General features: G+C 33.2%; 1 protein-coding gene across 6 annotated transcripts; it reads left to right on the top strand.

The window, feature by feature from the left end:
• The first annotated feature begins 416 nt into the window (after positions 1-416).
• On the top strand, positions 417-21,446 carry Srrm234 (Serine-arginine repetitive matrix 2/3/4). 6 transcript variants are annotated; one of them, XM_011053027.2, is made up of 10 exons: positions 417-607; positions 2,371-2,612; positions 3,392-3,496; positions 9,649-9,951; positions 11,915-12,040; positions 12,302-12,380; positions 13,821-13,876; positions 14,077-16,101; positions 16,251-16,424; positions 18,251-21,446. In XM_011053027.2, exons 2-10 carry the CDS (start codon positions 2,383-2,385, stop codon positions 18,399-18,401), a joined length of 3,249 nt encoding a protein of 1,082 aa, XP_011051329.1. In that variant the 5' UTR covers positions 417-607; positions 2,371-2,382; the 3' UTR covers positions 18,402-21,446. The 6 variants fall into 6 exon arrangements, with proteins under 6 accessions (XP_011051329.1, XP_011051332.1, XP_011051330.1 ...); XM_011053030.2 differs by lacking the exon at positions 18,251-21,446 and adding an exon at positions 16,794-17,679; XM_011053028.2 differs by lacking the exon at positions 417-607 and adding an exon at positions 675-1,020.
• The last annotated feature ends 1,618 nt before the right edge of the window (positions 21,447-23,064 follow it).

Here is a 23,064-nt window from a genome sequence, read left to right as displayed (position 1 = left end):
TCAAACGAAAGAGCTCCTTGAACGCTCAATGAGCGATTATATCCAATGGCTGCGTTCAGTGAACTCAATAGTTGAGTGAGCGCTCGCTGTTATTGATGTATTCTTCTAGATCTAAAATTCTGATTGGATGAGCTAAAAGAATACACCAATAACAGCAAGCACTCACTCAACTGTTGAGTCCGCTGAACGCAGCCAATGAACGCATTGGTGTATTCTTTTAGCTGATCCAATCAGGATTTTAGATCTGGAAGAATACATCAATAGCAGCGAGCACTCAATCATCTATTGAGTCTGCTAAACAAGCCATTGGTGAATTATCTGTCATGTGATTTTTTATCGTTTAAAAAAGAGCATTGAACGATATATGAAATTAACCTTAATAGCTTTTCATCTATGGTGATCCCGAAGATTGACGGAAATTTCCGAGAAAGACCGAAAGCAGCCGAAAATGGCCGAAAGTCGCAACGGTCCAGAAGGGCGCTCGCTTCGTGCACGAAGGTTCATTGTCGATTCTTTTCTCTGAATCTCTCATTTTCGCATCGTTGTTCTCGTGCGGCGATAAGTCGCCGATTCGCGGGAACGTGATCAACTTCCCCGGCAAGCACAGGTAAAATAAATCTTCAAGTAGGCAGTGACAGGAGTATCGAGATTTCATTCGAACGAACAAGATTTGCGCAGCGCCGCGCAGCCGGATCGATAATTGATTACTATGTGCATTATTCTAACCTAGGTGCCTATGAATCTGTTAGATTATTAAATTCTTGTGCGCATATATATATGTATGTATGTATGTATATATACACAATGCACATGTATATGTGTCATCGGGTGACCCGATATCGCGATAACATCGGCGTCCGAGATGTGGAAATGGTCAGTCCGTTAATGTGACTTAGTTGGTCGGACGCTGTGTTCTTTTCTTTCCTTCTCGCGACAGTTTGATCCTGAGTGATTTACCTGCTGGTGAACAATCGATTTCAAAGTGGCTCATAAATAGTATCCAGTATGAGAAACGATCATGTAAATGTAGTTTAAAGATTTATGTTTGACATAATGTTTAATATAGTTCTGCCTAATGATTTGTGTACTAATGTTTGTTCCTTATAACTGATCTATTTGTATTGTTCATCTTTTCTTTTTTTCTATACAATTTTCAATTATATATTCATTTTAAGTGCATAAAATACAATGTAGTGTAGTTACAAAGAACATCTTGGAGTGTAATTTTTATTTTTCTTGAATTTATGTTTGATATTTCTAAACAATGTGTGTTATAATCTTACAGAATAATTACTGCATTCTATTATTCCCTGTGAGTACTGAAAAAAATCGCAGTGACGACATTTAATATAATCAATAAGTTAAGAAGATTCTGAAAAAAAATAGAATTTTTATCTCTGAGAAAGCTGGAACTACTAAATCTTTTGGTTTAACTTAACTTATATGGAGTCCTATTCTGTATATATTTATCGATAATTGTCAGTGTTATAATGTTATATTACATTGTACAGCTTTTTTACCATATTAAATATTATATTTATACAATGACATATAATGACATTGACAATTATTGGTAAATATTTACAGAATAGAATCCATGATATCTTGCCTTTGTAGGCTGGGAAAATTTTGGAGAAGAAGAAAAACAAATAATGAAAATCTATAATATATGAAATGTGAACTACAGATTTTCAGTACTCAGTGAATGATGGAACGCAGCCTATGTAAACAATCAGGTAAATTTAAAACAGATCCAAAGAGATTAATTGTTGCAAAATGTAAAAATATTTTTGGTATAAAACCTTTTTATTTTTATATACTCTCTTTAATTTGACTCAGGAATAATTACCTGATTTGTTTTTAAACAAATGTATTTGTAAACAATCACTCGGGTTGTTTTTGTACACTAATTATTAATAATATGTATATTATACATTATTAATTCTAGATTATTGATAGTTTTCTGATTTATTTGAGAACATTATTGATATATGGATTTAATCACAATTTTCTTTAAAAAAAGTAAAAATCAAACAAATATTAAACAGAATAATGTTAAGTAGCTTATTATAGTAATATTTAAAAAAAATTAAGATTTTAATTAATATAACGTTTTTTTATTGTAAATTTTCGATGAAGTTACATATTTAAAAGTTCATAAAACAATAGTTTGAAAGATTAAAAAAATATGTTAAGTAATATTTATGTAAATAATATTTTACAATTATATTTTTTCATCACTGAAGTATATCCCAGATGACAGTTCCTAGTTTAATTTCAATTTCTCTGCAGTTTGATGCTATTTTATAACTGTATATTTGGTTTCTTCATTTTCTAACTGAAACGCGTCTCTTTATTTTTGATTCACAGAAGTGAGACAAAATGTACAATGGCATTGGACTTCAAACTCCACGTGGTTCTGGCACCAATGGGCACGTTCAAAGGAATTGGGCCATCGTGCGAAAAAACAAGGATAAAGTCACTTATAAAATGGAAGAATCCAAAGCCGATCAATTGAATAAACAACCAAACAAGGAAATCTTAGACCATGTCAGAAAAAGAAAAGTTGAGGTCAAGTGTGCAGAGTTCGCTGATATTCTAGAAAATCAAGGGTAAATCCATAAATCTACTCTATATTTGTTATATTTTGAACTTTAAAAGTTTTTGAATTTATAAATTATATCAGGATACAATTTGTCATTTCTTTTTTAACAATTGGAAGTATCTTACTAATCATATCAAAATTTGCAACAGTATTTTATAACTTTTAATTATTATAATTATTATAATTATCATAATTGTTTTAAGATCTCAAATAATAATTATCAATAATTACGATACAGTTTGGATCTTTGTTCCTAACAAAATTTTAGATGAATGTATTATCTTTAAACTGTATGTTGAAGCCAAAGGCGGGCAAAGCAAATCCTATTAAGTTTATAATCTCATTTAAGTTTGAAAGTAAAAAAGCTGCTTAGGACTTAAATCGACAACATGCTTATGACCTAAATATATAATGTAATATGAATACAATGTGAATAACATAGAATATAATTGAATATAAAATTATATATATTAATTGTATATGGAAAATAATAAATATATGATAATATAATTTTTAAACAATTTGCAATCATAATTTTAATAATAGATAATCAAATTGGAATAGAGATGACATCATTCTTCTCGTAGAGTAAAAAAGTTTTATGATATCACATCCTACGCTTATCTAACCGCGCTGTACTCTCATTAGCTTTGAATTGCTTTATTTGTTGTATTTTTTAATAATAGATTTGTTATTGAAGTTAATACAGAAATGTAGAATTATAAAAACAGATTCACAGATTGAGAATTGATATAATTTTGTCTTTTTTTTTGCTATGAATTACAGATATACGAACGAGGAAATAACGAACAAGGTAGAACAATACAGATCAGTGTTAATAGGTGGCGATATTAAGTCATCCACGCCGCAAGATGAATTTGGCCGAGTTAAGTAAGTACATTTAGCCTTCTTTTAAATTAGCACGAACGAAGGACTCTTAATATCAAATAATAATATTACAAAAATAATGGGTATATAGATATATGAGTCAATTAACTGACTTTTATACTCTTTATTTTCTTTATAGAAAATTTCTTTTTCTAATTTTTTTTTAGATTAAAATATGATTACGAAGATATATAACGAAATAAATTAGTTGAGCCATAATATAATTCAGAATAAATTAATTAGGTAATTAGACTATAGTAATCTCATATATACAGCTCGATCGTATCAATTGGAATAATACGTAGTATTATTTATATTTAATAAAAAATCAGAGTTAAAATATATCTAATTATTTTTTATAAATTAAATATGTAATACTATTAGAAAAATATATTTATTATAAGTCGTTATAAAAATGTTTTTTTTCTCATATTTACTTTAAAAAAAATATAGATATATTTATTTTAACTCCGATTTTACACCACAACCACACACAACACACACACACCACAAACACAACATAATATTAGTAAAAGTATATCAATAGCAGTAGATAATGGAGATTATATTAAATTATATAATTTTAAATTTAATAATATCATAATTTTATTTACTGAAAAGAGATTGATGTAAAAAACGCAATAGCACTTTATTTTTAAAGTGTACGGAATTCTAAGGGGAAAGCTTTCCTTTTCATATTGATTTCTGTCAGCCAAATCCAGGATAATCCTGACGCTGAGCAGATACTATATGCGAAACGACGTATATGATGTTAAAGGTGTCTGAGCTTCTTCTTGAGATTTCTCTGCCACAGCTTTATTCGGTCTCCGCTGAAGCAAAGCTTTCACAAATGCAACATCATATCGCAAGAAAATATATTTACGCGCTTTCTGAATCCTTATTCGAAAGACGTTCAAAAGGTTTACGACGTCTTTTAGATATTCTAGTTATTTTTTGTAGCTTTAAATTTGATTGCACGATTTTTAATACAAATTAAATATGATAAATATAATAAAGAATCAATTTTAAGGCTATATAAAAGAAATTGCAACATATTTAAAAATTAAATATTTTCTATTTTAACGCATATAGAAAGTTAATATTTAGAAAGAAAACTAAAGTTTCCAAAAAAAACTTTCAAGAAACGTAATAGAATAAAAATTCAACATTGTATTATTTTAATAATATATTGACATGTATTTTTGTCTTAAGTTAGAAATATCAATTACGAGAAACAGATGAAATAAAAAATAATTATTATTAACATTATTAATCAGTATATTAAATCAGAGCGGTATCGCTTTTTTTCAAGAAGATATATTTGATTATTTAATGTTCAAGATTTATTATCTTATATGTAATAACGGAGAAGAAAACATTCTGCGGAAAGATACGATCAATAATTTTTGTAAACGCAAATTATGATTATTATCATTACTGACGATGTCATTAATTCAATATTTTGTTTCATTTTTGCTAGCAAAATATTGAGATTGAGAAAAATATCAGAGTTATAGTTTTATGTTAGATATGAAATAACTCGAGAGGGCGGGGACGCATTCCGTGGCAATCTCGGTAGGATCGGTGGAGGACAGGGTAGGTGTTATACTCGCGATATCGACGTACCTCATAGCGCCGGCGCCAAGAGGGTGAGAGATGATGAGGGGGGTACACCCGGGCGGAGGAGGACGAGAAGTGGGAGAAAGAGGGAACGCAGCATCTCACTCTCAGTAGCCAGCTTTTTCCAGCGTCTCAGTGCGAGGATGGACCGGCGTCACGACGCAGCCAGTGGATGCGTCGTCGTGTGTCGTCGTCGACGGATGGTGCATCGAGGGTTGGATTAATTTGGGGTGACACCGGGTGACCCCGCCGGAAAAGAAACATGTGACGCGACACGACGCACGAACCCAGGGACAAATCACAAAAGTCTTCCATTAGCTTAATTTAATAATCTAATAGCGTGGTTACTATCCCGCTCCTCTAGGTCGTTCCTAAGTGCTAAGTTTCGAGTTAGAGTATACATCGCGAAGTAGGGTTTAAGTCTAGCGTTAAAGTTTCACGGGAGCAAGCGACGATTTGCGTCATTCAAACTTACAGAAGATATCGTAGTTGAATGTGATAACGAGCGGAAGAAATCTGCGAGGAAAATCGCACAATTTTCGAATGTATGATGCATACAAATACGAAAAATCATCTATACATATTTATTATATGGTCCAGTGATGAGTGAAAGAAATCTGTAAGATTTACTTAGAAGAATCGTACCATTTCACTGGAACGAATTGTAACGTAGATACGGAAAATAACGAATATCGAATGTTGGAGTGATCCTCTGAGTGAGAAGAAAACTTCAAGGAATTATATTGCTTGTACACATTTCATTAGGCTAATTCATAATATAAATATACGTGGAGAAGATATCATATATTAATGAAACATATTATATTATATTAGTTAAACATTGAATGTTAAATATTAATTGAAATGATCTCAGAGAAGAAGTCTCTAACAAGAGACTTATCAGATGAAACGGTTTAATAAAGAAGATCAATATTTGCAATTCAGAAATCTGAATTTTTACACTGTTTGTCGAGATATATATGATATAGAAATAATTCGATTATCTTAATTAAAAAAAGAAGACAAAGAAAAAAAAGAGGACAAAGAAAAATTCATTTATCTAGAAAAGAAAAAAGGAAGCTCAAATTTCTCAACCGTTTTTATAAAAAAAAGATCTTATGTGACGATCTTTTTCACATTCATCTTCTCGCAATTTTCACTTTATCAAAAAAGGTGAAATATATCTTCGTGCGTCTCCATTTAGAAGAAATATAAAAAGTTTTTCTACGAAATCCATGTGTCTCCAAAACATCGACTGCGACAAGTCGATAGTACATTGTTAAGGAAAACGTCCTGCTTCAGTCTAACAGAAAAAAGAAGCACGGCGGTAATAGTGTGCCTAATCTGAAGTCTTCCTCAACTCTGTTAGAATGCATACAGCAACGTCTCCAATGCGAGGATTTACGTATTACTATATATTCTTGCACGATCGTATGGAGTAAGAAAAAAAGGAAATCCAATAATCCAAATAACATAATAATAATTCTAATCAAACAATGTCATAAGATATATAGATAATGATAATTCATTCCTGATAGGAAGATTATGAGCATAATAATAAATGATTATAATACCATAAAACATAATAATAAGAAATCAAAATATAAGTATAAGGAATGTATGAAGTAAAAATAACATTGATAATATTGTGAAACGTTCGGGAACTCAATATGGGATAATGAGAGTCGCTTGAAGAATATCAAAGTGGGACGTATAAGGAAAGGGAGAGACGGAACTCGTTATTGTAATCATCATCATCATCGTTGTCGTCGCTGTATGATTGTTCTAGCTAGAAAAGCCGGGACAACGCGCACAAAAAACGCGACGACGGCAACTGGGAAGGGAGAGAGCTATTACTTCTGCTCGTGATTTTCTCTTTGTACCTCCGCTTTACCCTTTCTATTTCCTTCGTGAAAGGATTAAGCGTCGTAGAGCTATTTGTGCAACGTGGACCAACCGACGGAGCATCTGGAATTCAATTAGCAACCTAACATTATCTTGTCAATGTTGTCATGTCGCTATCTCCTTTATTTTAAATGATAGAATAAAAAAACAATGAAGAAACGAGACACGCGGTAACATTTGAGATAATTATCGACCATTAGAACTGGAAGAAGTCAAAGAAAAATTACAGATTATTCGTAACTATTGTACAATCAGCGATTATTTTATACAATCAGAAATAATCAGAAAACGTTTTTCATGAGAAATTAATCAATTATTCCACACTACTGTATCAAGCACAAAAGAGAACAATTTTATTTCTAAAAATAAAAAAAGAGGATAATATCTAATATTTAATCTACGATCAGAAATAATGCTATGAGCAAAAGACGATAAAATCCTAGAAAAGACCTTTAGACTCTAAACTGAATCGAGACCAACGATCGTTCTACGCTACATCAAGAATTTCGAGAAGGACTCCTTTCCTTCTCGAAGGAAAAATTCTCATTCGTTACTGCGTTCGAATTTTGAGGAATGGCAATGTCGGCGACTGTGTCACCGGCGAAACCCGCGCGTGGACGTGGTCCGGCTGACGGCCGGGCCTTCTTCGAGACGCTATGGCGAGGCGGCAATTTCCTGCTAGATCGGCAAAAGGTGCTAAAGCGCTCGCGCAAACGCAAATTGCATTATGCGGCAGCCAATAACGGCAAGAAGAAGCAGCAGCAGCAACTGCTGCAGATGCAGCGTCAACACTGCTGTTGTTGCCAGCGCATTCAGCTGCACCTGCTCGCCGAACGGCGAAGCAACATGCGCTCCGTCGTCAGGTGAATCCCTTTGTCTGCTTTCAGCTCAATCTTAAGACTGTACACTGGAGTTGTCTTTGCCCAAGTTTTTCTATCTTGTTAATGTAAAATGTAAAAATAAAAAGGATATTTAAATCTTCTACCAGTTGTATAACCATAATTATGATTTCAGAGACTAAATAATCAAATCGTTACTCGTTTTTAATTGTCTTATAAATATAAAATTACTTTTCAACTTCCCGGTGTACAGTTTACATTTTAATAGTATAGTTAGCAAGATTAAGCTAGAATGCATAGAATATCCTTGATTATTAAATCATTTTTACCTTTCCAAAACTATATTACTGTGTAAATTATGTAAGTAATTTTGAGAATTTCAGAAGAGAAGATATATAACGAAAAACCGTAAAATCTCGAGCTGATCTTATGTGAAATTTATTTTAACAGGATCATATTAATTTGAAGCTTAATCTTATGAGAATATGAAACGTTTCGATAATAATGGGAAATTATTTATCTCTTCCTGAGATGAAGAAATGGCTCCTTAGTTTATTTCGCTCTTTGGGTTTGATTTGTTCGTGGCGATCGACTCTCGGCATAAGTCGCCGATGGCAATTGTACAGCGCAAAGGGGATGCCAGAAAAGAGAACAGCTGGATTGTATTGATCCGCCGGGTTCCGGCGCCGTGCGTGCAGGCGCGCAGGGGTGGCTCTCGCCCCGGCTCAACCCCGGTTCACCGCTTTTCACCATCGCAGGAAAAGTAAAGAGAGAAAGAGAGAGGGACAAGGAGAGTGGGAGAGAGAAGAGAGACTCGCGCGATTCTGCCCCTGCTTGCCATTCTAGTCGTCCCACAGAGTGTTATATCATTAGCATCGCGACACCCGTTAAGGACGACACCGATTGACACCGTTTTTTGTGGCTGTGTACAGGGTGCTCCTTCGAGTCTAGACTTTTCTAGCTCTCTGGAGCTTCGAAGAAGTGATCATTATCTTTAAAAGGATGACGGTGAAGATTTCGACGCGGTACGCTATTTCAATCATCTTCGTCCAGGACTTCGCGATTGTATTATCGTGAATTATCGAGTGCCTTATAGATCGTCTCGATTGTAAAGATAATACAGTGGGGCGATGTTTTGAAAATAAGGCATCAACAATTTAAATATATGTGAATTGATTAAATATATGATTAAATTATTAATTTGCATTCACGTTCTTCCTGTGCGTGCGACATGATTTGTAATTCGATCAACATACGGTATCTAAGATCACGATTCTGTTGTGTTGAGTTAACAGATATGATTCTGTAGTTTCTATAATTTTATTTATAAAATATGTTTAATATCTTAAAAATGTAAAGCTACTAATTAGGTGTATGAAATTTGATTATTTATTCTGACTGCTAGACATTCGTTTATGATTGACGATTTAATAATTGGTGTTGAGCCATCAGTCTTAAAATATTTAATCAACAGTGGCAAGTTAAATGAAAGCTGTGAAAACAGGATACACTTTCTGTGAGGATTTCGTAAACGTAAAATGGGTCATTGCTGATCGTTATTACATATTATATAATTACACATCAGTAATTGTAATTTATCAATGATTAGGATGAAGCTTGCTTTCCAAGGATAGGCTTGTACATTCGTAAAAACTATTAATGACTGTAATAGTTTCTAAACTGAAAACTAATTAATGGCTGTATACATGATTTATTTACTACTGGAAATTATACAGTATTTAGCACTCTTTCTATATATATAGTGAAAACTAACAAAGTTTACGTTTTCAGTGTACGAGAGACACATCAGATCGCCGAGGCGCAGCAGGAGAAGAATGCGAAGCTTCGCGAAGCGTTCGGCATCTCCGAATTCTTCGTGGAAGGCAGTAGCCTAGACCCAGAGCGGCACGCGCGCGAGGCGGAGGCGCGAGCCGCCGCTGCCGCCGCGAGCAAAGTCTACGAGCTGGTGCGTACACCGAGCCCGACGCCGCCACCAGTACCGGAAACGATCGTCACGACCGCTGAGAAGAAGAAGCGTAAGCGTTCCAGCAGCGCGGGCAAAAAGAAGAAGACCAAGAAGCACAAACGGGAAAGGTACAGCATAATGTAAACGGTGCGCGCACGGCTCCATGGAGGCTGGATTCGATCCCACCGTGACTTTTCTTTTTCTCTTTCTTTCTTTCTTTCTCTTGCTTCCGTTTTAAGTATCGACTCAGAGTAAGATGCGAATCGAGGCTCCAAGACCGCACACCCGGCCCCGTCACACACTTCCGGAACACCCCAGAAAAGAAAAAAAGAACTCGACCAAGATCCGAGTAGAAAGTCTCCTCTCTTTCTCTCTTTCTCTTCCTATGTCGGTTAATTGAGACTGTTCGTTTTGCAAACGTTCGTACTCTATCTTTTTCTCTCTCTTTTGCTTTTTTTTACGCGTTAGCTGGATTTACAGAACTGTAAACTCATGACTCACCACCTACTGTCTCATATCCCGTACACCTTTCTCTGTTTCAAACAGAACTGAGGAGGACTGAGTGCCTACCCAGTAGGCGCAGTAGGTAAGTGTGGTCGCGATTAATTTGAAAAAAAAATAAAAAGAAAAAACTCTTCGCGCGCGAAGAAAGTTTAATGTCGTGCGTCGTATAAAAAGCGTGATTAGAATATCGTTATCATTATGGGATTTTTTTCTGGGAGATCTCTCGCGCGATTAGATATCTCCCTGTGGGGTAAATGTTTGTTACGTTTCGTTTTTTCGGTCAGACTATTAAAAAAAGAACATGTGTATTGTAATTTGACATTATATACAAATTACTTTTTAAAAATATAATCTTACTTTAATCCTTCTAAAAAATATGAAAATAATTTGTGTTAGATATTAATAAAATATCGGAATGTTATTGAATTTGGAAAAATATTAGTACTAGAAATGTTAATAATTATAATACACAGAGATGTGTATTATTTTCTTCAATTTAATAAATGGGCAAACATTTACCGGGGATGATAAAATAATAAAGACACAGGTTTTCATAATAAACGCAGAGAACGTTAAAAAGTAGAGAAAATTGCGCAGAAATGAAAATAAACGTAAACAGAAAACGAGAATCATACATTTCTATCTCTCTGTTGTTGTTTATCGATGAAGCTTGTTGTTAATGTCATCTCTCTATTTTTTTCTGACAAGTCCGTCCTTATCGATGGTTATCAAGGTAATGCTAATCCCATATTTATATCAATACTCCTCATTATGTATTATATATATATATATATATTTCGTATACTTGTCTTCCGTAAATCTTTGTTGAAAGATGTGGTTTTTTTGTGGTTGTGGGTTGTGCAACCCGAGGTCGGAGAACTCCTCGAGAATTTCGGAAATGAGTACAAAACCAGATCTTTCAAAGTGAGCTATTATGTAGTCGGTTTGTTAGCTATATCATATACGATATTGTGAACAATTTCACTTTTATACGCATCATTATATTTTATTTTTCCTTGTTATTGCATACACTTCAGAATGAATATATCGTGATGCAAAATTTATTTATGGAGTACTTTCGAAATAATTGGACGAACTTCAGAAATGAAAGAGGAAAGTTCATATTAGTATACTACATTGATGTGAACTTCTATTTTGTTTGACTGAGATATTTGAATGTTGGTCTAAATTATTTTGAAAGTACTTTATAGATCGCTGGCTTTTATTTAAAATCGAGTTATTTCTCAATATGTTAAAGAAAGAATTAAAATTGAATTGTTGCTCCTGATCAGAGTGGAATATATTTCCAAATTTTATTGCGGGAAGTTAAGTTCTTAAAGCGGATAGCTTGTGTATATTGTACGTATACGTTGATATATCAATAGAATGGAGAATTGTTTTTCACGTACACCGATACGTTGTATACTACAGCTTTCTTTATATATTGTCAGCACAAAGGTATGCACTTGTCGACAGGAAGACGCCCACTGCAAGAGTTATATAAGACTAAATATCGTTTGACAAAACTAAAAAAGATGCTATCGCCTCGAAACTCTTGTAACGATTATTCAATCTCCGATTTCATAGATCCGAATCTCCCAAGTCTGGCAAGAAGAAAGAAAAGTCCAAGAAGAAAAAGAAGGAGAGAAAGCATAAAAAGACCGAGGCCACATCATCCGACAGCGACTCCAGTGAGGATTCCGATGATAGCAAGTAATGATGATAATCAATTTATCTATTAAATATTGCAATAATAATAGTTCTTTATGCTGATAATTCTTATAAAATAAAATGAAAGCATTTTCTATCGTACAATGTTTCAAAAATTTGTTAATTTAATTTATTTTTATAAAAAAAGAGGGGAATGATGTTAAACAATTTATTTTAGTATGAGATTATTTAATCGACATTGATTATAAAATACTTATACGTAAGTTACACGGTGAAAGTAAATAATATATGGACATTACGTAGCTCATCTGAGGCCGAATCGAAGAAGAAGAAGAAAAAGAAAAAGAAAAAGCTCAAAGTCGAGGGAAAGGACAAGCATGAGGTACGCACGATGCTTTGAAGAAAATTAAACATAAATTCCCGTCTCTTTCTATCTCTGTTCTCTATCTTTACGTATATATTTATATATACTTCGGCACGTGAAAGTAGGTGCATGACAACGTCTCTAGTTTTGATTTGTTTCTTCTCAATTTGTTCGATTGACGCTGGGTGATCATTATTGTTATCCAATTTCTTGAATTTGCCACTGTCTCGAAAAGGATAGCATGATCGTCTCCTTCTCCTTGCTGATCCTTTCCAGTTCGCTTGTTATTTTGCATACATACGATTTTTCATCTGATTTCCAGTTTTTCGACAGTTCATTATTTCAAAGTATAAATCTCAGTATTGTTTGTAATTATTCAGCGCCATTTGACAGGAGACATTCCCTGAGTGAGTACCAGATATGCCGCTACTCAATGTATAATTTCTAATTTTGTGAATTCATATGTACTCGTGTACTTTTGAATATTATGAATTTTACTATTGTGTATAAAAGCCTCTCTATTTCTCACTCGTTGTATGTCGAGCACTATTACACACTTATTGCGGAAGATTGAACTCGGAGACTGCTTATTTTTAAATGGGGGGGGGGGGATAGGAATGTATTCTTGTGAAAGAGAAGTTGCCACGATTAAAAAGGGAAAGATTAAAGAAATAGAATAATAAGATTTGAATTTTTTAGGGCCAGTTGTTCCATCTTCAGATAAACTATGTGGTTTTTATCTATTGAAATTTGGCTAAACAAAAGAATAAAAGAGTAAGAGTATAAAAGAGGAAGAAAATAAGACAGTGAGTTAAAATTTACTGAAAGGTGGAACAATCCAGCCTTTTTCATGAAAATTGTCCAATTTAATATATAATGGAAAAGCGACTAGAAGTTGTTACTCTTTTTAAATTACATTCTTATGAATATAACTGTTATTTTATAATAAGCTTAAGTCTAAAAGTAATTTTTAAAAAATTGATGATTACCTTAACATAATAATGATATCTCTTTGTATAGATTTAATTTATAACAATTATATAAATGTTTTATTATATCAAAGTCTTGAATAGTCCAAAACTTCTAAACTGATTTCATTACAATTACAATTTTTATGGAAAAGAAATATAATTCTTTGCCCAATCTCTACTCTGGAAACGTGGACTTGTTTTTAAAACTGATTTATTATTATTTTGAAGTTTCTCTCTTCGAGCTGTAGTTTTTTCCAATTGCGTAGAAATATATATAAACGAATAAGCAATTTCTTATTTTTCAAATTATCATTATTCACTATAACTGTTGATTAGAAGATTTGAAAGCAGACTCCGGAAAAATTTTTTTAAATAAACACGTTGTTCCTTTTTTGTTGCATTATTTCATTCTTGATGAATGCATGATCTCGATGTTCACTAATTAGAATTAATAAACAATATTAATTCATATTGGATTTCTTTTTAGAAGAAGAAGACATCGGCTAAACGTAAACGTCAATCATCTGAAAGCTCCACAGATAGGTATGTCAATTGTTTTTTTTTCTTTTTTCTTTTTTTTTTAATTTCTCCACATACAATTGTTATTTTACGAATATTTGACAGAAGCTCGACAATTTTTTTGTAATTCAATTTTTTACTAATTCATTTATTTGCTTTAGTTATTATTTATTTGTTCTCTTATTTAATCTCTGATTCGATGTGGATTGATCTTTTTCTTCCAGTTCCGTGGAAAGACCGAAAAAATCGGCAAAATATGAGAAAAACACCGTGGACAAGGCGTCAAGGAATGAAGTTTCCGAGAGTGCTACAGCCTCACGAGAACCACTTCCTCCTCGATCGATCCGATCACCAAAGCGAGAAGCATTACCTCGAACAACAATATCTCGGAACGAGACTCCGCCATTACCGCCGTCGACCAGTAGTAAAACAAAGAAAGATTCGCCGAGAAAGAGTACGGCAGAGAAGCGGGACAAATCGCCGATGAACCACAACAGGAGTCCTGCTCCATCATCAAATAAGCGACACAAATCATCTTCCAGAAGCAGAGGCGATAGAGGCGATAGAAATGATAGAGACAGAGATAGAGACAGAGGAGGAAGAGAAGGAAGGTCTCCCAGGAGGTACTCGAGATCACGTCGAATGAGTCCGTCTCCCAAACGGAGACGAGGATATTCTAGATCGCCTAGGAGACATAGCAGGTATTCCATGTCCAGGAGTAGGAGTCGCTCCAAATATGATCGCTATGGATCCTCTCGCAGGAGACCCGTGTCTCCACCAGCAAGACGCAGAGAGACCGATTCTCGCCGAAGATCGCGCTCGGCAAGGCGACAACAACGTCGACGATCCCGATCGCGTTCTACCTTGAGTTATTCACCGGTTAGAAAGAATCCAGAACGTTACAAGGACATCCTAGAAGATCGAAAATCGCGACGAGACCAGAAAAAGAAAACCAAGAGCGATAAAGCGAAGTCGCGCTCGATATCGAGAAGCAGGAAAACGCAACAAATAGCGGTTGCACCCAGAGTGAGTCTGAGGTCATCGAGCGAGGACGAAGCCGATCTGGCCGACGATGAGCCTAGCAAACAGCAGCAAGAGGAAGACGAGGAAAGGAGGATTATAGAATTGAACACATTGAAACGATTGCAGAGTGGCTTGGCAGCAAAGGCACGGGAGACATTAGAGAAGAAGGCGATCAGTCCCACGAAGATCAAGATTGAGAGGCGGGAAGATGTGTTAGATATCGCTCTACCGAATGAACCGCCGAAAACCGTAGCGCAAAATTCAATCATACCGATTCGAGACAGATCTACATCAAAGGAACCAGTTATACAGGCTCTTCCGATCATTCAGTCACCAGTGTCTAGCAGGTCACCTTCGCCGGCTTTACCTCTCACCCGAGAAGAGGCAGCGATTAAAATCAGATCGCCGAGTGAGTCACCACCGCCATTGCCTCAGCAATCTTTTGATAAAGTCGATTCCACGTCTCCCAGCGTGAAGACTAAGACAAATAGTCAGTTCTTGAGATCGCCAAGTTCTTCGGGCAAGAAAGACTCGCCATCGATCGCGTCTTCAAAAAAAGATGTCTCGAAAAGAGAGTCGTCTTCTCGATCTCCTACCATGATGATATCCAGGGAGGATAACATGATAATAAAATTGCGTTCGCCGAGTGAATCACCACCACCTTTGCTGAACATGTCGTTAGCTAGAATAAATCGTCACTCGAGATCGCCAAAGAAAAGTAAATCGTACTCTAGATCGGCATCGAGATCATGCACGAGATCACCGTCCGTCGTGGACAAAGTGAGGTCTTCCAGATCGCCGTCCGGAGACAAGAAGTCGCGATCTCGTTCGCGAGGCAAGAAATCAGCATCACCTGAGCAACGATCGAATTCTAGATCAGCCACCAGGGCAAAGAAATCGTCACCTAAGACGAGAACGAAACAACAGCCTCGATCTAGATCTCGGTCCTCGGCGGAGTCAAAGCACTCGAGCGCGTCGAGGTCGCCCTCGAGGTGCAAGAAATCCGCTTCGCGATCCAGAAGTAGAAATCGATCGTTGTCAAAGAGGAGATCGCGCAGCCGTTCTTCCCTGTCAAAGAAATCTAGGAGCAGATCGCTATCAAAGAAAAGATCACATAGCCGTTCGCTGTCGAAGAAATCCAAAAGTCGCTCGCGATCGGCGTCGAGGATCTCCAGGGACAAGGATAAACGTAGTCACACTAGGAGTAGCTCTCGTTCTTCTGTTAGGTAAGAACTTGTAATTCAGTGATTAACTCAGTGATAAATTCGGTGATTAATTTAGTGACTAATTCAGTGATAAAATTATTAAAATTATACGAAATCATCAATCATCAATTAGTAAAAAATATTTTGTATCTTTCCTCTCTTTATATTAGCTCCAGGCACAGTCGAGCTAGAAGTTTTTCTAGCTCATCAAGATCATCGAGCAGTGTCTTCAGTCAATCCTCCCGCTCCACCTCCAGCAGCTCTGCCTCCAGTAGATCACGCTCACCGTCGATACCTCGACGTCATGGTTCACCTAGTTTTCTGGACAGACGGCGTATCACGAGGTAGGTATCTCAAAGTTATGCATTGTATGTATAGTAGTTTATACATACATATATACATATATTTACCATGCACTTTGTACGCGTGCTGGACTTCGTCCATCACTGTGTAATTGTAGACTTTTATTTATCAATTACACGTTTTCTTTAGTTCCCATTTCTTTTATTCTTAGAGTTTTGTTATTATTACATACATATATTGTATCATTATATTATAATCGCTAAAAATGTTTAAGAAATAATTTTTAAGAACTGTTCAAAATTTGTTGAAAAAAATGTTAAACTTTTTTCGACGAAAGACAGACAATTTGCCAATACGATTAAAGATTTTGATTTTCGGTGTGCTAATATTGTATTTATTGTGTCCTACAGAGACAGATCAAAGGACAGGCATAGAAGATAAAGTTATGGCTTCGCACAGCATATTTATATATATAACAGTAAAAAGTCTGACATATATATATATATATATATATATTTATAGACATATATATATATATATATGTATGTATATATATATATATATATATATAATATAGAATTTTTCTTCTAAGTAGTTTAGAGACTTGCAATTAATATTTTTATCGCCAGGGATTAATGTCCTTCGTATTGATTAAAAAGCTATCGTGTATTATCTTTTATTTATATTTTAGGCGTATGAATGAAAGTAATTATTATCTTGGTATAATAATGGATTTTACTTCTGCAGTAATGAGTAAAAAGCGTACTGATTAACTTCTCTTAATTAATATCTAAATATTGTATGATGCACGTCGTTTAATAACGTTTATATCTGGCGAATAAAAATGTCTTAATCAATGAATCCAACAATCAAAGTGTTAAATGACGTATGAAGTATATGTGACGGTTAATTACAGTATAATTACTTGATCGAGATCGTTCATATTCACAAATGTAATAACGAAAGCAGGAAAGTTTCATGTAAATTATGACCAAATATTATCGTAATTACTAGCGATCATAATTATCAACAATTTCGCTCGTAAAATAATTTAACGTTGATCTTTTATTTTGTATTTTTCAGATTTTTCATTTGTATAATCTTTATTTTCTTCTTTCTTTTTTTTTAATCAAATCACTTGTAATTGATTCACAAATACCATGTAGATATGGCATGCGTGTATGTTTTCCTTTATAAATATTGTAAATTAAATTGTTGTCTCACACATGAGAACACGTGCAGTAGAAAATTCTTTTTATTTTATTGTCAATAAAATAAAAGAAATTTACCGGCAAATCAATTTTTTCCGATTTATAATTTCTTAATTTTAAGTTTCTTAGTTAATATTTTTGCGGTTTTTGAGTGTTTTTCGCGCCACTGCGTTCTCCAAAGAAACGTTTTATACACAGGTAAGTTATCACATTTTTATTTTGCACGTTCTCATTTATCTGTAGCTTGCTTAATTTATTTTTGTCACGTCGCATGTGCTATTTGTTTCATTTTCCATATAACAATCGAATTTTCGTTATATCGAGATATTAATTATTAACAAGTTAAAGAGTAAAAATTATCTATTACTAATAATTATTTTTTAATTATCTAATTATCAATTATTAAATTTAGATTGTTAGTTTTAAGTCTCTACTAACGAGTAATAAGAATTTCATGATATATTACAATCGCTTACAACTATCGTCATTATCCCTAACTTTTATTGTTATTATTACATAATTAACTTAATTTTCATCAATATACAAGATAACATAATGAAAAATAGTTTACCATTTACTGTTCTTTTAACATTTGTAAATAACATGCATTTTTCATTAAGAAAATATCGTGATATACTAACGGATTTTCCTTTTAGCGCGAGGAAACGTCCGATCCCGTATCATCGACCAACTCCGACACCGCCCTCATCGCCAAGTAGTTCCGAAAGCAGTAGACACAGTAATTGGTCCAGTGCGAGTCATCGATCCAGCTGCTCCGCGAGTCGTAGTCCGTCTTACACGCGTTGAGAATTGAGAAAAACGCATATGTAAATTCCCAGTGAGAATTGACGTTCCTTCGTACACTAGACTCGCAGCGGCGTAGCTCGATCCTTTATGATTTAAAGGATCTGAACACTGTGTCCACCTAATTGATTCCCAAGATATTATCAATTTAGACATTTAAATATATATTTGAAGATATATTAATTTAGAGAATTATAATTGTAAATATTAATTTAAAAATGAAAATTTAGGTCATAGAGGGTCGAGGAATATTTTAGAGAAGAAGTTTAGTAATGTCTGTTAAGTTTTTTGCAAAAAGAGAGATTGCATTCGAAAATAAATGGGAGCATGTTACATTATTTCTTATGAAACTAAGAAAATGCTCTTTATTAGCAATAATTTCGAGTCATTAATGGTTTTTGTGATGTTCATTCGACAAATTTCACGAGGAATAACATCATGTTCATACTTTTAATTGATTTTGAGACGTTTTGTATATAAACACGATATCAATTAATTCAAATAACACTAGTCTAAAGAACTTTGAAAGATTGAATCGACTTTTAATTTTATGTTAATAAGAAAAGAGATTGTTCATATTAACTTTATGAATTTAGAATAATGATTTTTGCAATCAGAATTATCTAAAAATGCAAAGGCAGCTGTTGATTTATTTGATATTATTTAAATAGTATTTATTTAATTTCTTTTTTAATTTAATTGAAATGAATTTTGAATGGAAATTTCATTCGGTGCATAGTGCATAATTGCAAATTCACGTATGCATTTTTTTAATGATTAAACATGATACTAATTAACCGGCTTATAAAATTTATAAAAAGAAACAGCAAATCTCAGTTATAACAATAATATCACTTATTCTACAATTTTATTGGAAAAGGAGATATTACAAAATATCAATTTTAAATTTCGAATTTTTTTATTTGAATTACAGTGCAATTTTGCAATTATTATTGATACTGGAGAATTATCGTGGAGAAAAATGAATATCAATGTAGAATTTAATGTATTATATTGTCTTTCTTTATCTCTTTTTCTAGTCAAAGACTTATATTAATATGGTGCAGTAACTTCATTTTCCTATAACTTCTAGCAGAGATTCTCACTTAATTTAAAACGAATATTCAAATGCGAAAGGAAATGCGCAAGACAAGTCAAGAAGATATTTTAATAATAGATACGAGAATTTTCTTTTTCTGAAAAATAAGAGTTTTATAAAACGTTCGTCTATCTTTCTTCTCTTCTTCTTCTTACATTATATTTCTGGCCTGTGTTACACTCTCATATGCTTGTAGTGCGTACGCTGATTATTCAATTGCCACAAGCATATGAGACCTACAGTTTTAATGCAGTTTTAATGGTTCTGAACGGCGGATTTTTCGAGAGTGTTTCTGTGAGTAAGAATTCTCTAGGGAGGCTTTTTCCGAGAGAAAACGAACGTATATTTTGTTTCTACCAGGATCCTGGATCTCCAGGAAATCCAGGACCTCTGGCATGATAGTGCACTGTCTGTCATGCCACGCTCGCGCTCTCGTTTATCTTTAAAACTGCGAATTTCTATTGCGAATTTTTGTTAAATTACCTATTTTTCAAATTATTTATTAATTTTTACATAAGCAATAACCGAAAAAAAAGATCTGATCTTGTGTTCATTATTTATTGTATCGTAATTTCCTCATACAATATAGCAGTTTAAGCGATTAATTTATACCTTTTATGTATAAATTATGCTATATCATAAATTCTTAAACACTGAATCTTGTGGATTCAATATATGTATTCATAATTTTTTTCTAGTGCAATGTTATTAATTCATTCATTTGTATGTAGGTTTTGTAAAATTTTACATTCTCTTAAATAATTTAAATCCTTTTTAAATAAATACATAAATTATTTATATATATATATAAAATTTAGCAATTTTTTAATTTATTAATTATATATATGTATATGATGTATTTATTTATTTGTTCGATAAAGTAGTCTTAGGTTTAATGACCGTGATAACACTACGGCTCTTTTACATGCAATATTCGCAACTTGGAATAAAATATTCTAGTCACAGGAAGATAATTTCTCGTGAGGGCTCCAGCAATTGGGCTAGGCAGCAACGTACCAAAAAGACATAATTAGAATATTAATCGCGATGCGCGATTACGCGAAGTTAAGCTTCGAAGATATATGTATAGGGTTAAAGAAGAATCATATTTGGAAAATCTACATTGTTTACGACTTTGACAGAGAAACTACGTAGCGCTAACTCTCACTCATAACGACTGATTTCTTTCTAACGAGAAATTCCCGACTGCTCATATCGAGTCATTGAGTATGAAATGTATTTTTTGTGTTCAGCATATCTGAAGATAAATATTTGATTTTTCATCTTTTCCATTCTTCTAAACTTTACATTTGAATGAGATTGAGAAACTCTGATATCTCGTTCTGAAAAATATGACAAAATTTTTTTATTTTTTTATTACTAAAGTATTCTTTCACATACTTGAAAATTACATTTCATATGCAATGACAGCTCGATCAATGCTATTGAGCTCCACATTAATGTAATGTGTCGGATACATTTTACAATTTTTCCAGTGCAATGATTGTGATTGCTCCCTTCCTGAGATTCGTTTTCGCGTATAATATATATATATATATATATATATATATATATATATATATATATATATTCGAATATACAGCGAAGTTATGGGAATGTTAAAAGGATATATAAACTTGGAAATAATATCTTTCGCACACTGTTCTGATTTCTTAAATCATCAACATCTAGTAAATTCTGTGTCAGAAACGACGTGCGAAGAAATCATTTTCAAAATTCGAATTTCTACTTTCAAAGGGCAGAACGCTCTGATCAGTTCGTTATTGAGAAGAATTCATGAACTGATTCTTGAACCTGATATCTGTACTTTATAATTTACAGCCAACGAATGTTACTGTCTCGTTAAAATGAAAAAAAAAATTCGGATATTATATCTGTAATATACTCTGTATTGTTGTTGTGTGATTAAATCGAAAACCTCAAACATATACACCACATTTTGTTTCTGAAAACTTTATTCCATATCTTGAGAAAAATATTATAAAAAATTGTAAAATTATTGAATATGTGATTATGATCGATATATTAAGATTCTAATATCAATAGACAATTAAAAATATAAACAAATAAAAATTATAAATAAATAAACATTGATATTCAATAAGCTCGGTATCGGAAAAGGAAATGACATAACAAAAGAATAGTTATATAAGAATAATATACAAATAAATAAAAAGGTATGTAGTTTGCATGTAACTTCTTATATTCTTATTTATATCCTGATATCTATTAAAATAATGTCAATTATATTTATATTTATACGAAACCAATCAAATTGACCACCAACTCTCAATAAGACGTTAATAGTTATTCCCAAATTTTTAATATTGTCTATAAATAATTTCAATATCGGAAAAAAGAATGATATAAATTATAAAAAGTAAAGAAAATAAACTACAATATAAAACAAAAAAATTTCAATTTATATTTTATATTGTGTTCTCACATGTTAGGGTCTAAAATAAGATTCTTATTGTTTACATTACGTCGCCTCAAAGAAGGACGTCTCCTTATATATACCGATTATTGCGAGGAATATTACTATAAGGCCTCGATAATCTAAAAACTTAGGACGCTCGTACGGAATATAAGAGATTCGAGTTTGATTCCTGGCCGAGGTATTTTTCGCAATTTTATTTACAGTTTTCCAACATATTGATATCTTTCTATAATATGATTGTGCATCAAATTATTAAGAATTGCTTGTCAATTTAATTCGTGATATTATTACAGTAATTTAATTGCGTTTATAAGTCCGGAAAACCAATTGTTTAAAGGACTATAAATATGGTATATATGCATGTACATATATAGTATATAATATATAATTCATATTAAATTGTTTCCCAATACTAATTGTTACCCATTGGGGTCGGCCAGAACCTATCTCCTTTCCCCGACTTAATTGTTAGATTCGATCATTTCCGAAAGAAATGTTTCCTACAAAAGTTGTAAGGTTTTAAATAATCTATTCACTGATCTGGTCAAGTTTAACCTTAGGTGGCATTGCCAAAGTCAGGCTATCCTAATAGCACAGACTTCCAGGGGATATCCTGAGAACGTTCGTATGTCCTTTAAATATCCTAAGGATGTATCCTGAATAAAGTGCTATTAGGGCAAGGTCACACCGAATTTTTTTAAATGGCACATTCTGTTTTTGATTTCAGAATCTAATAGCTGGTATCAAGAACTTTTCAAAACACTACAATAAAATTATTTTTCGAGTTATAAGCTAGGCTAAGTTTACATATAGCGCCAGCATTACGTAAGTTGTCCGACCAACGACTAAGATCTCTTGAATGCCATTCAGAATTAGATTCTGAAAAACATTGTTAAGATCAAGATCATTGAAGATTATTTCTCTTGTTTCGATTTTTGCACTGAAAATTCATTTTTATATAAAATAGTTTATTATATATATAAAATAGTTCTTTCTAGCGTCAAAACAACAGAAGATGGTTTTTCTGCTAAGGGATTGCAACTCAAAAATAGTTTTGTGCGTATTTCACAAGCTCTTAAATCAGCAGATAATCTTTCATCATAAAA

Source organism: Acromyrmex echinatior, chromosome 11 (assembly GCF_024713525.1).
Source record: "Acromyrmex echinatior isolate Ae372 chromosome 11, ASM2471352v2, whole genome shotgun sequence".
Taxonomy (NCBI): Eukaryota; Metazoa; Arthropoda; class Insecta; order Hymenoptera; family Formicidae; genus Acromyrmex; species Acromyrmex echinatior.
The sequence above is the reverse complement of the archived record's forward strand: the minus strand, read 5'-3'. Positions and strand labels throughout refer to the sequence as shown.

Bases quoted from the DNA above. Each gene is read 5' to 3' on its own strand.
- Srrm234 (XM_011053027.2), top strand. From the start codon at position 2,383: ATGTACAATGGCATTGGACTTCAAACTCCACGTGGTTCTGGCACCAAT. The intron at 13,877-14,076 runs GTATGTCAATTG...TTTTTCTTCCAG, and splicing joins TCTGAAAGCTCCACAGATAG to TTCCGTGGAAAGACCGAAAA. The intron at 16,102-16,250 runs GTAAGAACTTGT...TCTTTATATTAG, and splicing joins AGCTCTCGTTCTTCTGTTAG to CTCCAGGCACAGTCGAGCTA.